The following is an 18,029-nucleotide window of genomic DNA, read 5'->3' as shown; positions in this document are numbered from 1 at the left end:
ATAATGTTTACGTAAGCCAGATATATAGAACTTAAAAATGAATCAGAATACGAAGGCTCATCATAGTATAGTAGCTTCGAAAAACATGAAGGAAAAATGAAATCCAGAAGAATTTGGTCAAAATTTACAATATATTACATAATTTACATGTTACAATATACAACATTTTCATGTAATTTGAAGTGAAAAATACATTAATTTAAATTCTTTTAGATCAATGTGAATCTATCTATATTCGGCATTAGTTTGAGTCATGTTCAAAACATATACAAAATCCATTTAAAGCAATAAATTACAAAATTTAATATTAATTAATTATGTAATTTAATTGAAATATTACAACTTTTTATTTAAAAATATATATTTTTTAGAAAGGAAAACGAAAAAATACATAGATAGAATGACCTCATTGTACTTAACTGTAGAATTTCCTACTTTTAATACTTGTCTAAATAGGTTACAGAATTAAGATTCTTCGAGGAGTTAATATGTTATAGGACTTCTTTACAAGTAAACTTTTGCATAATGATGATGGCCTAAGGATATAGATGCTTTGATATCATTCTTCTTCAAGTTTATATCTCTATTCACTCCGTTTATCTTCCACATCTCTCTTATCTCCATTCCATTTATAAAGTGCAAACGGGACAGGAAAACCTATTTTTTTCTCCTTTTACTTTGGTAATTTAATGGCAAAGATCACGGTATGTTTGTTAAAATTAACGATTCCGAAGAGAAAACTCAGTTTCAACCCTTCGAGTTCCATACAAAAGGCCTTGAGTAATGTTTGAACCGAGCTCAGAATCACAGGATTAACACTTTGTAAGAGTTTCTTTCACGTGTAACGAGTTAAACAACGTGCTGTATAAGACCCGAGCATTTTGCTGAATCACACGTTACAGAAATAATTATGTAACGTGGGATTAGAAGTTTACGTCACGCATAAAATAGCGAAAAAACTCTACGTCATAAAACAGCATGTCCTTTTACGTCTGTTGAATAGATCCACCCTAACCGATAACCGGTTCCTTCCGCCTCGACAGGTGTTTACGCCAGTCACGTGATACACCTTGCAAGTCACGCTTGAAGATAGTAGAACAGTTCTTCGATAGAGACTTAACTGGGATACTGATGTTCATAATGATATCTCTCATATAGTACGAGCTGGATGTATATTTAAGTAACTTAAACACGTAAGAAAGATCAGGTACGTGGATCCAATTTACATATTGTTACGTTGTTTCGTGAAGTTTAACTCGAGTTTAAGTCGTCATAATGTGTATCTTAGAATATTGTATTCTTGAAGTATTGACAGATTTAAAATAGAATTTCTTAAGATTTTATTGAAGATTTTTTTAAAAAAACCGGATCGCCTACGTATATTTTATCAATATGTTTAGGCGAAGGAAATGTCTCGACTTGTACTTTGCATGATAATTCTGTCATATTTTATAATTGGTACAAAAATAATTTGCTAGTTTACTAAATAACATCACGTATTCGTTTAATTCACTCGAATTGATAGTCCAATTGATTAGATATTTGAGAGGCGTCATGGAGTGTATCATCCCTGGGTCAAAACAAAACTTCAAATTTCATTTTTTTTTCTCATGAAAATATGATGTTTTCTAATCACTAAAATGTAGTGCAAGGTTAAAAAACTGGTTTAGCTCCATTTTTAAAATATTATTCTCTTAAATGAATAGTTCTGTAGACTTTTACATGGGAATTTTGTTGGTTTAGGTGCTGAAAATAATAATTCATGGTAATTACTGCCGTAGAAACGTGTAGACATTCTTTATTCAGTCCCACCTCTTAGAATAAACTTAAATTTAACCATTTTTATTTAATTAAATTTTAAAAAATGAATGCAAAAATTCTACAATCCTAACTATATCACAGTTTGCAATTACAATTAAAGTGCTTTGCTTGGAGCCGAATTACAGTAATTTGCTTTTAATCCAATTAATTTTATAAGATTAAAGTGTGTAGAATCTATTTTTTTTTCACGAAATTTCAGATATAAAAACACGTTTGTGATGCTCCAACGCTCTTGTAAGATCAAGAACTCGTGACTCAAACTAATGGATAAAGTTACATCGAGAGATAGATTAATCTCCATTTTATTTTCTCTTCAAACACTTCCGTTTATAATTGACTCTCACGAAAAAGTATCGTGATAACTTTAAAAATTAAAATAAAAAATAACATACTGATCTACACATTCATTCATTATCTGTTTTGCACTGAGTAATCTTTCCAATGCCAAGTTCACTTGAAGCATTAATTATTTTAACTGTTCGTCGGGTTTATTCACGCGAATTTCACACTTGTTTAGTTAAGCATCACGAGATTTCATGCAATTTATAAAAATCTATGGTTATATAATTACTGCATGACTAAAGTTGCAAGAAATTCTACTAGAGTGTAAAATACTCCTTCCATTGTCTTATGTATAACTTAATGGGGGTGCATCAACTTCTGGAGTTCAACAACTCCGCATTAACTCAGATTTTCAGTTCGATATTTTATTTTTAAGCTGTTAAAGCTAAAGTTTTAACTATTTGGACATATTTTAAAGCTTTCTTTTCTTTTTAAATATTTGAGTGGGTTTCGACCCACGCACAATACATTCCGTTTATTGTCACTTTCTCGAGCCATAATTGGTAGATCATTAACAGGAAGAAGCGCATATTTTATACATTTTCTACCTTTTTCTACATATTTTTTTTATATAAACTACAATGAAAAATAAAATTAAGTTTAATTTATTTATAATTAGTTATAGGATTAATAAATATTAATATTTATTTGAAAATCTGTAAAGTCGACGTCGCGTAGCGACGCGTATTATTGTAAAATATTTTATATTAAATATCGTAATTAAAGAATAAATTGGCTATAATGGACGTAAACTAAGTTGCTTAATTAAACTGTCTCAATGGTATTATTTTATAATAATAATTAGTGAAGTATTTTCGTTTTTTAAGTTTTCGCTTGCGTCCAGGCGCGCGTCAAATTAAGTGAATTAGCGAAAAACTTTTAAAATTTGGATTGTTAATATGCATGATTTTCGTTGAAATTAATGTATATTTGTGTTATTACTATTCCCTTCTTTGTTATCAATAAATTTCATTAATTTTAAATTAAATTAAGGTATTTTATTCTAGAGATAGCGGCAGGCATTCTGTATCTTCCAGAAAAACCTCAATTTAGTCATAAACAATTTAAAATAATTTCTTTAGATATTAAATATTCCAAAATATAAATTATAAAAAATAAAATTATATTTATTTTTTATATTTAAAGTCATTATTTTATTTATTTTCATTGATATAAAAATCTAAATGGTGTAAAAAGATTAGAAAAAATTGTTTGTTGTCGTTAATAAAAAATAAAATTTAACAAGAATTTTCGAAATGTATTTAATAAATACCTATACTTTTAATTTAAAAAAATGAATTTTCTTTAATATTTTATTATTTTAAATTAAGGAAAATATTTAAAATTATCCAAATACTTCGCTCAAAAATGATAATACAGTGTATTAAGATACTTTACCAGTTAATCACAATCTTTATTGTCTGACAGTCGCGCCTTATAAGACAGAGCGTGAGAGACAGACAAAAAGTTACGTAGGTGCCATACATAATGATTGCTTAGAATATATTCGTGTTAATTAAATTAGGAGTGAGTTTTATTCGTTTTAAAGCATCGTTTACAGGAAATGTTTCAAGTTCTAGCTTAATTCATAAAACAGGGTAATTAATCTGTTGTCTGTCTTTCATGCTTTTAATCGATTATAAATTTGTAGTATCGAACGGTAGTGACGTCAATCAATAACTGATCAATCGCATGAATGGACAGCAAGTCGTCATTCATTAAATGTTTTGATATTATTTTACGTTTTTTGTATTATAATTTTATATAAACTGAAGAGGATTTTCTTTCTGTTATGGAGGAAAATCATATTTATGAAGACATTAATTGATTAACGAATTTAAATTCAGCTCTGAATTTAATGTCCTAAGCTATAACATATAACAGACCCTTTCCTTCATCAGATAATGATACATGAAAATATGCGAGGCCCTAAGCTGTAACTTGTTTAGTTATTTGAAAATCTGGTCCTGGTTAGATTTTAAGATCACAACGCAGTCTCACATAAAAGTAGCAGCTAATAAACATATAAATGTAAGAAAATTTAATTAAAACGTCAGTCTGGATTGGTTAATATTTATGAATTGAAATTTTGATTAATTTTGTATGAATGCAGAATGGCCACAACATAGAAGTTATCTGTTTGTTCTCCTTCTTTCTTTGCACAAATTTTAATATCTCTAAATGTTCTGGTCTTTTCTTTCATATCAACAGTTGGAAGTCATTAAAGCAGCCCTCGATAACTGTTGCAAGACATAGTTGAGAAATTTTCTCTTTCACAATGTCACAAAGAGAATTGTTGCGTGTTGTTAAATTTAGATTTGGAGGAGACCACGCCGCTAGGATCCACATCTAATCCCACAGAATTTATTGTCGAGATATCCTCTAACTAGTAGGTCCAGATATAATCTCGTAAATTAGACATACAGACTGGACTTTAGCCATTTTAAAGCAATAGATTATCTGGAAATAATTAAAAATTGCTCATAATTTTGATAGTAGCAAACATTTCTATCCACCAAAATTCGACGTATGATAACAATTGTAGAGTTATGTCAATAGACTACTAATTACATGTAACTTAGCGGCATTGTCCTCTTTATTTGCATACTTTTCCCTCTCAATTGCGTTGTAAATGCATTTACTACAAAGAAAATTGACTATGAGATTACACGAGACTTTCGTGGTTCCTCTGTAGTAAAATACTCGTATGAATAATTGTGTATTTATCACACGCCATTATCTACTGTAATAAAACATTGTGAAATCTTTAAAGTTAATTCGTACAGAAGAGTAAAATTATATAAATTATCAAATTAAGTACATCTTGAACCGTTTAATTATAGCTCTTAAAGGGAAATGTTTATCTTTCTAATGGCTATCTTCAGCTTGAGTACAGCGCTTCAAGGAGAGAGAAAATTATTGAATGGAATTTTATGTTTATTCATTAATCACAACGTGACTGTAATTTGTCAGGGAATGATTTAGTGTGTCCATATAAACTATTGAGAAATCACGATATAAAAAAACATGATTCACGACTTTCCAACCCCCGAGTCTTGTTTTCGCACTAAATATCTCCATTATTTTATTATCAGCTAATTTTATAAATAAATATAAAAAATATATATAGCTCTAAATGCTAATTTATCATTAAATTTATTCAGTTATTTATTCTTAACCGGAAATTTCCAGTTAAAGTAGGTCAGAACTTAACACGAATAATTTGTTAAGTTCAGCTCTACAATTGCAAATGGATCTATAAATTTTTAACTGATTTACCATCTGATATTGCTGTTATATTTTTATATGTGAAATATAAGATATCAATGTGAATAACCTTAAAAGAATTTCATTCATTTTTTAATCTAATTTTTATTATTAGAAGTTATATTGACTTCAAACAGAGCTATCTAAAATTATACTTTATAAAGTTATTAATGAGTAAGAAATGTTAAGTAGATAAATTATTCGAAGTTTATTATCATATTTTTAATCATATTAAGCTTAATTAAGGCATAAATTATCTAAAATTTACAATGATAATTGTGGCTAATGTTAATTGGGTGTATCTGCATCTTTTTTTCATTAACATCTTTGACCATTAATGTTAATTTATATTTAGTCCATAATATATATAGAAAAAGTATAAATTATTATAAATATTTTAATTAATTAATATGCTTTAAATAATTTGTATATTTTAAGTGATGTTATAATAATTAAATTGAGTCAAAATTTCAATGGTAAACTTCAGTTTATGCATATCCTACGCTATGGTTATAACGTTATTGCGATATTTTCTTATCAAAACTTATTTGAAGTTTTTGAAGTTAAAATTTCCTTATTTTTTCACATAAATTTATTTATCTGTATTTTATACATTTAAGCGTGTAAAACATTATTCTATGAATAATTAAAACATTTTTTATGACAAGTATTTTTAAACGTTCCATAAATGATTACGCTTGCACTAGAATCAAAATTTCCTCGATATTTCGCATTTAAATGTAAATAATTTTAATTTTTAAAAGATTCTAAATCAATAAAATGATACTTTAATAGTTCATTTTTAAAGAATAGGAGGATATTTTTAACATGACCATGCTATATTGCTTACAGAAAGGGACAGAATATACTAAGGCAAGAACTAGCTTAACTTTTTATACGTAAAAGAATAATAAATAAATACTTAAATCAATTAAAAATATAATTTATACAAAGAAAATCAAGTTTTTAATTATATAACTCGTTAAAGTGTTTCTGATCTTCTCATCTGTCAGTTTATATTTAGTTTTGCAATGCCGTTGATATATTATAGAGAATGTTAATGTTATAAATCCGTTATGGATAGGTTAAAGAGCACAAATACCTAGCAAATAAATTATATTTATTTATCAGATAATTGCTTTATTGAAGAGAAGTTGTGTGTGCCACACAGTACTTCAAGGAATGTTACTACAAGAGATTCGAGATGATTCCAAGCATCTGTTAATAATAATAACAAACACCTGAAATAGCCTCATATGTCTTTTTGCAGTGTCCTGTACATTATTTTATACGATTTCGTTATAAAACAAGCTTTTTGAGCCTTATATTTAAGATCATTAAGGCGTGAGAAAGTTTATTTTTTAGCCTATTTTTGGCCTGTTAACTTATAGAGCTATAGAAACAAAGACAGTATACGAATAAATGAATAGAAATATAATATAAAAGAATTATTTAACGAACTGATACTAAACAAAGATTGAAACTAGTTTCGTGTATAATATCATTGGCCCGATTTCTCAACTGGAAATACAGTTTCATACAGTATACAAGATAATTATTACAATTTTAAAACTTGTAAGTAAAGTTTCGATATGATTTCCTGCAGCTTGTAGATTTGTTATTCTTTCAACTGTATAAATAAGTAAAGAAGAAATGTTTGGTGTAATATTTAACTATCTAAATTATAATAAACGTAACAAGTAAGTTTTTAAAAAATGCATTTTTATGACTATATAAAGTTAAAGCAAAAGGCAAATTTTTAGTAGATTAAAAAAAAAAAAAACATTAGAATAATGAACAATTACGTACAGAATGCTTGTTGTATGTCTCTATGTAAGTTCTGGTTTTGTTCTGTTTATTCATATATAGGATAAGTTTTGTATATATAAGTTAGTGTATCACTCTTTAAACAGTAGTTTTTCCTTATATAAAGGTATAAATGAGTCTATATTATTACTATGAACTTGAAAATTAATTAATTTTCCTTTTATACAGCTTTACAAACATATCAGAAATAATTAAATCTTCCATATTGATTGATATGGAAAATTTTTCTAAAGTTTATGTATGAAAAATGTGTGTATACTGTAAAGTAATTAATTATTTTTATTTATTTTATACATTGACAGATTGAAGATATTTATAAACAATACAAATTACTCTAACATACATTGCAAGGCCATTATGTAGGTTGTCAATAAGTAGGTTTACTTCTACAAAGAACTATGTCACTATCACTGATAGTCAGCTGTTTTGAATTTTGTTTTCCTTAAATATTTAACATGGAATATATATTTAAAACTTCTAAAGTCTTATCTATAAATCCCAAACTATATAATAATGAGTCAGGCTCTACTTTTTTTTAATTTAATAAATGTTAAGCCTGTTGTTCAATACATAAATCAGCTAACGAGTTCCATATATTTTAATATTTAGAAAAATTATCAAGGTGTTAAATTAAAATTTTGGACTTTTATACATTAAAGATTCATTAAATTAATGGTGGTAAATTGTATATTTTTTAAATTATAATTAATTTGTAATTTATTTATTCTAAACTGAAGAAAAAGGTGAAAATATCAATTTAATTTAATAATTTTTAATTTTTTTTAAATAAATAGAAATAAATTTAATGTTATGAAAATTAGTCAGTCTCTAAACTGAAATTTCCAATTGATAAAATGTCATTATACAGAGCGAATATTGAATAAAAATTTATATTAAATGCTGAGGATATTTTGATTATAGAGAATTCGACTTTAAAATGCTCTGTAACCGGATAGATATTAATAAATTAGTGTAAAATTTATTCATATTTATCCAGTTATAGATTTAAATCTCATTATGTTTTGGATTGTAACCCGGGAGACGAGACAACGTTATAGATTCGAGACCAAAATAAACGAAAACTTTGTGGCATCTAAACAAAATAGATTGCACTTGGCACGATTGTCTTGTATAAAAATCAATGAATAGCGAATTTGAAACGCATTAGCACCCAAAAATCTGGAAGTGGCTGTTTAAAATTTCCAATAGACGATGGTCTTCAGTATTTTTAAACGGATTTTTCGATGGATCTTCATTATATTGGTCGGGTATGCTTGTATTGTAGATAATCTTGATGCTAGTAATTATAATGTTATGGTTAATAATTAATAAATGACTAAATTTATTTATTGTAGCCTATAGAAACTGTCCCTTTAGCCCAGTGTTTCTCAACGGGGGCGATATCGCCCCATGTGGGTGTTTTTCGATGTTGAGGGGGCGATTAGTAACAATTTATATTTTGGGGGCGAAAAACAATTTTTTGGGTGATATAGTAAAACATTATATTAAGAAAAATTAGATATTTTATTCGCTATATCGTACAATAATTAAACAAAGTCACTAGTCTATTCAATGCAGTACGAATTTGGCGTTAGCCTTGTCCCTCTGCATCGGAATTTTGTAGTGAAGGGGGCGATACTAAGTTGAAGGGGGCGACGATTCGTTAGAGGTTGAGAAACACTGCTTTAGCCTATATAAAACTAAGGATTTAGTCTTAATATTTTATATTAACCTTTTACTGAAGAAGGGATGAATTTTTTTAGCAGTTGAAAGAATCATTCAGAATTTTTTTCTTTACATCATTTGTAATGGATAAACTTTATCATTTTATCTGATATTAAAATTAATGTTAACTTAGAAATAGCGCGAATTGGACAAGTTTCTAAAGGCAATTTATTGTGCCACTTTTAAATGCAAATTAAGACTTAATGCGAATTGCTTTTCTTAAGTAAATGAAGATTATTAATTTAAATAACTGTTGTTGTAACCTGTTGCTACTTTAAAGAACGACAATACTGTTTTGTTTAATTCACAAAATCTAATTCTTTTTGTCTACATTTTAAGTGGCAAGTAATATGACGACAGAATGTTTACATACACAACTTTAAATCACGTTGACTTTTTTACGCGGAAATTTAATTATAGGTTCAAGTGTGCTGTCAGATAAAAAAGAGGTCGAAAAAACTGGGTTAGATCAATGAAAAAGCGATATGAATTGTTTTTTATTAAAGTGATCAGACGTCCCGTATTGTATGGGACAACTACGTATTTTCATCCTCTGTCCCATAATCCCGACATTTTTTTTGTCGGGACGCCGAAATGTTCAGTATTCCAGGATTTTCTAAAAAAATGTCCTGTATTTCGAAGAATCTCACGGAATTTTGTGTGTTTAGAGTACTGATTCTTTTTAAAACCTCATATCTATGAGTAAACAATTGCTACCGTTCATTAATGTTTATTATTGTAGAGACGAAGTTGTGTGTAAAACTTTTGTCATCCTGAACCTTCTGGCACCTTCCGACATAATCGTGCAGATTGTTGTCGGAAAACAACAACAACAACAATAATAATAAAATTCTGAGGATTTTGGAATTTGCTGCCTATCGTTAAATTGTGGTCTTATTTTTATATACCACAAACGCAGAGCGGTTCGGTAAGAAAAATGGCCATGGACCCGAGTATGGAGAGGGCACTGTGTATCCTGCATTGACTTGGTTTATTTGCCTTCCCGACACGTAGGCCTTCAGCTGAAGAGAAAAGTTTCACGTATAAATTCTTTCCGTGAGGATGCCTCACGGAAAGAATTTATACGGGAAACTGATCCCTATTTAGATGTTACAAACATAAAGAAACTCTGGAAAACTCCACGTTGGCGAGGCGCGAACCACGACTAACTATCAGTGCTCAGACTTCGGAAGCTTTATCCACTCGACTACTGGTGAGCAGCGTTGCCATTCCTAGTACATTTGTACTTTTCGGGTACATTTTGCCCTTTCAAGTATATTGAAAGTACACTTAGATTTTTAGTACATTTTGAGTACATTATAATATTTCGGTACCATTTATGGTACAAAATAATATTTCATGCCTTAACGAAAAAAATGTCTAAAAATTAGTTTAATAAAGTCTCACTTTATTAAACTAATTTAATAAAGTGAGACTTTATTGTCTAGTGTCACTGCTTGCTAATTTGATTTACCCAATCACAACATACACATGGTTTATGTCGGTCGACATCAACAATATACAGATAGTTGCACGTGCAAATGTTATGACTCAGTGGTTCTCTTTCACACATGTCACATTCTCACGAGAACCTTGACAAAATCTTTCACGCCACGTGGTCCAAACAATTCAACTCTGTCAAACAAAAATATTGGACAGATAAGGGAATCAATGATTTTAAACTTTTGTCATCAATAATATCAAAATAGCCGTTAAGTCAGAGTCGAATTATTAAAATAGTTTTGAAATTATACAGTACAAATAATATAAATACTTTTATATTATTTTCTACCACTATAATTTAATTCTTAATTATGAACTTCAATTTTAGTAATCTTGGTAAAAGAAATAACTTTTTTTTAATTTGAATCTGTCCACGCATATTTAATTTATAATTTTTTTTATCCATTACTATAATATTTAAAAAAAATCAACTTTTAATGTATTTAACAAAAAACCATAGAAACTATTTTCATAAAATCTTTTTATGAAATATTTAATTTTAAAGTATTCATATTTAACAAAGTATTCGTGAATGTAAATTTGAAATAAGCACAAAAATTGAGTATGATGGTATATTAATATTAAAAGTAACAAACCATAGAAATAGTACATTTTGAAGGAAAATAGTACATTTTTTGAAGGAGCTTCAGTACGTTTTGAAATTTCATTGTGGCAACGCTGCTGGTGAGCCTCTTATTGGCACTACCAAAATGTAGTCAGTTTATTATTTAATGATTGTCCTGACTTCAGTTTGAGGAGGTTTTGAGATAGGAGTTCATTTTGGAAGAAAGTAGCTTGGTCATCATAGAAGATGTTTGTACAAACTCTTTTCCTGGGGGTTTAATGGCTCACTGGAGCATATTTTCGGTGATCGTACTGTCGTTGGAGATTGTCTTAATTCTAGAAACATTGTAGTGCCATTTGGATTCCCTTCAGGGGGTGAGTACATTTTTGTGGGATATTCTTCCCAGTTACCTTCTTCCCTATTTTGGGTCTCCAGTTGTCTTAGCTGCAAAGTCGCCAACCAGGAGTATGGTAGACCTATACCACCAGAGCCAATGGGCCTTTCCCTTGTTGGGGGTTCACACCTATCCATATGAGAGAAACTATGCTTCAGCTCTGAGTTGTCTGGTCCCACCATTCTACACGGTCTTTCTGGAGGGTTATTCTCTAACTCATGACTGACCCTGGCAGTAATTCACACAATGCTTTCAGAGATATTTTCATCACTACAAAAACTGGTAGACATCCATTGAGCTATTTGATAAATAAGACATCTGATTTGCAGAGCTTTAGCCTGTAGCTCCTTTGCAAGCATTGGGGTAAAGAGGTGCCTTGCCCCAGAATGTACTCAGACTGTGTATCTCCTTTGTGACATCAATACATCAATATCACTACAAGAGCTTCTTACCATCCAGGAAGTGTTTCGCCTTATCCATCTGAATTCAGGCTACTTCCAGCTCAGAGATGGTCTACTTTTCAGTCATTGGACTGCATTCCACCAACTATATATCCATTTACTTTCAGCATTACAGGTGCACTTTTTTCATCTTTTTAGCTCAGGATGTGGGACCATTTTCTGGCTTTTGGTTGCACTGGCCACGCCTAGTGTCACTATCAATGCATGCAATGTCAAGACCACAATCCCTTCACATGTGCTTGTTCATTCTTGCACAGTGCTTGTTTGGGAGCCTTATGCCAACTCCAAAGAATGCTCTTACTAACAAATGAATGGACAATTTCCAGAAGGAGTGCCCAAAAGTGATGCTCCTACCTAGAAATGAAAGAAATACTTCATATACCATGGTGCTGGTGATCTCACTCAAGATGCTTGCAGCCCAGAAAGCTTATTATTGACAACCTCTACAGTTTACTTCTAACAATGGGCAAGAAGGTCAGACTTGTATCCCTCTCTGATTCATACAGAGAGGGTGTTGACACTGGAACAGGTCATGGCAGCCCTCTGAGAAGAGCTGTATTCACTTCATGGCCTCATAGATAATATACCCCAAGAAAACATCTTCAGCACACCATACCACATTGATGACTCCTTTGGAGCCACCACCTCACCTCCTTCACTGCCACCAATTACTAAGCACAAGTCTGCGTTGCTTGATTTTCCTGCTCTCCCTACAAAATATTACAAAAAGTGTGAGACACATTCTCATTGTGTGTCTCTTGACATGGCCCAATGGACTAGTGGCTGACCCCCTCTTTTGTCCAGGGTTCTCCAATTCGCTGGCCTCTGATCAATCTTTCCGTGGTCAATAGTGGAATCAATTAGGATCCATCAGCATACCACCATAACAAAATGCACAAATGTCTGATCAGTTCTCTCATATAGTCCATTGGAATGAAACAAGAGTATGTGCCAAACACAATTTACTTCTGGGAGAGTAAATTGTGTTTATCACATACTCTTGCTTCATTCCAATCATTTTCATCCAAGAGACCTGTTGTCCCTTGATTCTAGAATTAAAAATCTTTCAGTGAGATCACCCAGATGGTCATGGTGGAAGATCTCCACATAACCTTGCCTGGAGTCTGACTGGCATCTCAGGAGGATTTTCCAATACCAGACCCTGACATTGAATGCTTAAGTGCCAAACTCTATGACCATGACTCAATGCACTATCATCAATGTATAATCACATCATGGGTGCTTTTATCCTTTACTCTCTGTCTCATCAATAGGCACCTCACCACTTGCATTCCTACATTGTCAGTAGTGATTGGAATGCCCACAGTCCCTGTGGGATTTGGGACTACTAGCCTGATCAAGCTGGGCAAAATCTCTTTGTTGTGTATTAAGTTATGGCAATGCAACACTTGGGCAATCTGCCTAGGGGATGCCTTCTGGGAGGTCTTTTAAGGGAAACTGGCCCTATTTAGGCATTACAGATGAGAAAACCCGGAAAACTCCACGTGGTCCGTCCATCCAAGCGAGGTGTGAACCCATGACCAAACTCTCAGTGTTCAGAGTACAAAGACCGCTTGGCCACTGGTGGGCCACAAAATCTCTGACTGGTTATAAAGACAGACCAATGTTCTATCACTCAAAGGGCCTCCATCATGTTTTGGGGACTCTTGTGTGGTAGACATTTTACTGTATACTCCAGATCTTTTAGGATCAGCCCATGAAGATGATCTTAAAAGTTACAGAGTGGGTCCCTACTATCAAGTAATCCTGCTGTCTGCTCCTCTTCCTGCATGCCATTCGTCAGACTCCTTCAAACCAATGTATAGCAGTTTCTTGGGTTTAAAATGTTCTCAACTGATTCAAACATTTGGTATCCCAGTGGAGCATGGTTTTTTGGCACAAAAAAGTGCTTTCTCTATTTGCTTGTCTTATTATCCATTGGTGTTTATGCTTATGATTGATGTAATTCCTCAGGTTACTTCTCTCCAAGTTTTCAGTCTATGCTTTAATTGGCTTTCACTTAGATTTCCCATGTTACTTTTCTCTGCACTATCCTTCTGCTGGCAGGCTTTTTCCTCAAATATTTCACATTTGCTGAAATGGCACCAGGGTGGAAGATCTTTTGCACTTTACAATCATCATTTTGTGCCCTAATGTAGAATTTGGAGTGCTTGGAGGATGTTCTCCCAGTGCCTTGTACTGTATAGTGTCTCTTTTAAATGCAACCTTGAGAATTGCAGTGGGTCTTCCCCATTCAGTTACTACCATCTCACTATAAATTGTGATGAGCTGAAGCTTATCACAAAGGCAATTTTTCCCCTCTGTTGAGCTCCAGCTTCAAGCAGCTGTTATTATTCTGACTCAATGTCTTGGTAGCTTTTAGCCATTGAAATCTCTGATCTGGACAGCACTTGTCTTTTATCACTAATAACAAAGCTAATAGCTGTTTTTATACAATGAAATTATTATAAAATAATCAGATTTCTTTGCTTTCATAAATTATTTTAAATTTTTTTTCTTTCAGAATAATGGTAATAAGACAGATTTATGTCACTTTAATATATTTTTTTATTCATGGGATAGTATCACAAAGGTAATTCAAATTCATTTATTAATTTATAAATTTTTCACTATTTATAACTTAGAAATTTATTTATATATATTTTTTCTCCCAGTGTTATTCAAGAATTAAATTCTTATGCAGTTATTGCACCTAAAAAACTTCGTCCCAACTTTCATTATCATGTTAGTGTTTCCATATATGATGTTTTGGCGGAAGTGGATGTGACAGTTAGCGTGGAAGGGCTCACTGAAGCTGTCAGTAAACAATTAGTTTTGCATGCAAGTATGTTAACAATTGTTATATATTAGATAAATAAATTTTTTCTTTATATTAGAATTTAATTAAATTTTTATTCATTTATTTTTAGGGGAAACAGAAATTGTGGAATTAGAAGTATGTATATATTATTGTTATTTTTTGATAAATTATTATTAAAAGCATAAAATATATAATATTAATACTTTGTATATATTGTATATACAAAGTAGTATACATAATAATATATATGTATGTAAAATTAGAAGTTTCTCAAACATATTCTCTGACAAATATGTTGTATTTTGAAGTACAAACTTGATGTTTTGTTTTTTTTATGGATTTTACACCTACCTTTAGATGACACATACATACAACTTTAGGATCTGTCACCTGAAGATGAATATCACATGTTTGCTCCAAAAAATTGCATTTTATAATCTAAAAAAATCAAATTTAACTTCAGGAAACCAGAACTTTACTTTTAACTCTATTTTCGTGAGCATAATCCTTGTGTTTAAAAAGCAATTTGAAAGAGGGTGTGGGTTATACCTCAATTTGAAATTGCCTATGGAGTAGTCATTGCTCCATAGGCATGGTGTAGGATTATGAAATTTTCAAGAATTATCTAATTGGAATATAGCTGGTGATCCCAACAACAAAGGAAATAAACAGCATTGGNCCAAAAAATATATACGTATTTTGGAAATGTTGAGTCGGATTAGTCTAGAATCGATTAATTTTATGGAAGAAAATCTTTCAAACAGCCGTAGTCCGTAAACTTGATACGTGTCGGGTTGTGATTGGAAGGATTCGTAAGAAAGCGGATTCCTAGAGAATGGAACGTATCTCTATCTTATAGGGGGGTCGACTGTACATAATAATATATATGTATGTAAAATTAGAAGTTTCTCAAACATATTCTCTGACAAATATGTTGTATTTTGAAGTACAAACTTGATGTTTTGTTTTTTTTATGGATTTTACACCTACCTTTAGATGACACATACATACAACTTTAGGATCTGTCACCTGAAGATGAATATCACATGTTTGCTCCAAAAAATTGCATTTTATAATCTAAAAAAATCAAATTTAACTTCAGGAAACCAGAACTTTACTTTTAACTCTATTTTCGTGAGCATAATCCTTGTGTTTAAAAAGCAATTTGAAAGAGGGTGTGGGTTATACCTCAATTTGAAATTGCCTATGGAGTAGTCATTGCTCCATAGGCATGGTGTAGGATTATGAAATTTTCAAGAATTATCTAATTGGAATATAGCTGGTGATCCCAACAACAAAGGAAATAAACAGCATTGGATTTTTGTATCAGAGTGGATTTTTTAATATTTTATAAAAATAAATCATTTTCTATTTCATTCTCATCTTTAGAAATATGTTTTAACACGAAAATCGTAATTTTCGATTCTGAACTGAATTAAAAAACTAATCAAGGCCATCTAAAGCTTGATTTGAAACCCGGAAATAAAGCTACCCCCTTTTTGATCCTAACCCAACCTCTTTTGCATATTTTTGAAAAATGGATGTTTCTTTTATTAGTAAATAACAGTCTTACAGGTTTTATTGTTTGTTAGTAAAAAAAAAATAAAAAACATGAACGTATAAGGGTTACACTATAGAAACCAGTAAAGGCCCCAAAGGTTACACTGACCCCAAAGAAAATTCCCTAGCTTCCATCCTCTGGACGGCCTTGGTTCTACATTGTAAGGAAGTTTTACATTCTAGGAAGAATTATAATTTTCGCTTCTTTAATTACTTTTGATTTGTCAATCAAAGAACTTCGATTTACAAAAAATATATTGTTTTTTTCATTCGTTTTATGATCATTCTGAACGTATAAAAAATAAAATCAAATTTCAATAAAAACTATATGGAATGTGGATCGAAAATAATCACGAAGAAACTTAAAATATGCAGAAAATTAAAAATAAAAAGTAAATTTTAGTATATAAAGAACACAAACCTCTTTACTAGCATAGGATTCTAATAGTAACGAATACTTTCGTCCAATCTGAACTATCTTGAGTATCTCTATCATTCGTATGCAATACTTTTATCGTTACATTTACGGTTTAAAATAAGTGTTTGTAATATTCATTTCACGTATAAAAACGTTATTTAGCATTTTTAAATACAAAAATAAAATAAATTATAGATTCATTGATTATTCGTTAAACAAGTTAAAACAGTTTTAAAACTGTTTTTTCATGTGACTTAAGAATTTTTTAGCTGCATTGATTTAATGATTGATTAGTTTGACGTAATTTATAATAAAGATACATTTTTACTATCGTTTTTCGCTCTGCGTTTCCACTNTAAAAATAAATGTTCAGATAAAAAAATTTATGAAATTTATTTTATATTTAGTTATACAACATATTAGCATATTTCAGTTTGCTTAAATTTTATATATTTTTTCCCAACAGATTGGCGACTGGAAACCTGGTTTATATAATCTTACAGTAGAGGGTCATGGAGGAGCCAATTTTCATAATCATACTCAATTAATATACGAACATAAAAGTTATTCTGTATTTATTCAAACAGATAAAGCTGTATATAAACCAGGCCAATTAGGTATGTTAAATTTATTTTAAATTTAAATCTTAAAATTTGTAGTTAGTATTGTAAATTTAAATCTTAAACTGGTTAGTTTAAAAATAGTTACATTTGTAAATTTAAATATTTTTAAATTATCATTGATAAGAACCAGAAATGTAGAAAAGTAGCAAAATAAAAATAGAAGCATATGTTTCCTTTTAACCAAAAAATAAGTGTACATAAATCTTTTAGACCTGCAAAATGTATGTACAGATCTATTACTAATGACTTCTAATACCTGGAAGTGCTACTGTAACAAATAAGTTAAAATAATTTATTATTGTTTTAATTTTGTGCTATTTCAAGTTGTATGAAGTTTTATCTGATTTTAAACAAGTAGTTTTCTAATAATTAAGATAATTTAGTTGTAAAGTTAGCAATTCAATATGAAATATAAGAAGTATCACTTCCTGTAGTAATGGCAAACTCATTGCTTTGAAATGAAGATACTTGTACTCTGTGATCATTGAAATAAAATTTTTATTGTGAGCAGAAATATATCCCAATCCTTGGGGGCACAACATAAAGATTGGAGAGGCAAGGACTGTGATTATTCTGTGACGTTGTAGTGAAAACGTACATAGACCAGTGAATGGAATATTGTTACAATAAATACTTGACATAAAATTATCAGACAAAGTTTTATTTTTGTCTATGAACAGGTTCTTTCAGATTCCAAGTCTA

The 18,029-nt window shown here is 30.4% G+C and overlaps 1 protein-coding gene across 3 annotated transcripts in view; it reads left to right on the top strand.

Annotated features, from left to right (window-relative positions):
* The first annotated feature begins 421 nt into the window (after positions 1-421).
* The window catches only part of LOC111626532 (CD109 antigen-like), a 55,451-nt gene continuing 37,843 nt past the window's right edge, over positions 422-18,029 (top strand). The window contains exons 1-5 of one of the 3 annotated variants that reach the window (XM_023369934.1): positions 422-1,207; positions 14,430-14,498; positions 14,581-14,750; positions 14,836-14,861; positions 17,171-17,321. In XM_023369934.1, the coding sequence (XP_023225702.1) occupies positions 14,434-14,498; positions 14,581-14,750; positions 14,836-14,861; positions 17,171-17,321 (412 nt within the window). In that variant the 5' untranslated portion in view covers positions 422-1,207; positions 14,430-14,433. Of the gene's footprint in view, positions 1,208-8,371; positions 8,526-11,169; positions 11,425-14,429; positions 14,499-14,580; positions 14,751-14,835; positions 14,862-17,170; positions 17,322-18,029 lie in introns of those variants that run through there. The other 2 variants (XM_023369933.1, XM_023369935.1) reach the window with 2 other exon arrangements.

The sequence above is a fragment of the Centruroides sculpturatus genome, unplaced genomic scaffold, assembly GCF_000671375.1.
Source record: "Centruroides sculpturatus isolate CEXI.00-Female unplaced genomic scaffold, Cexi_2.0 scaffold398, whole genome shotgun sequence".
In the NCBI taxonomy this organism is placed as follows: Eukaryota; Metazoa; Arthropoda; class Arachnida; order Scorpiones; family Buthidae; genus Centruroides; species Centruroides sculpturatus.
This window is presented reverse-complemented; position numbering and strand designations above follow the sequence as displayed.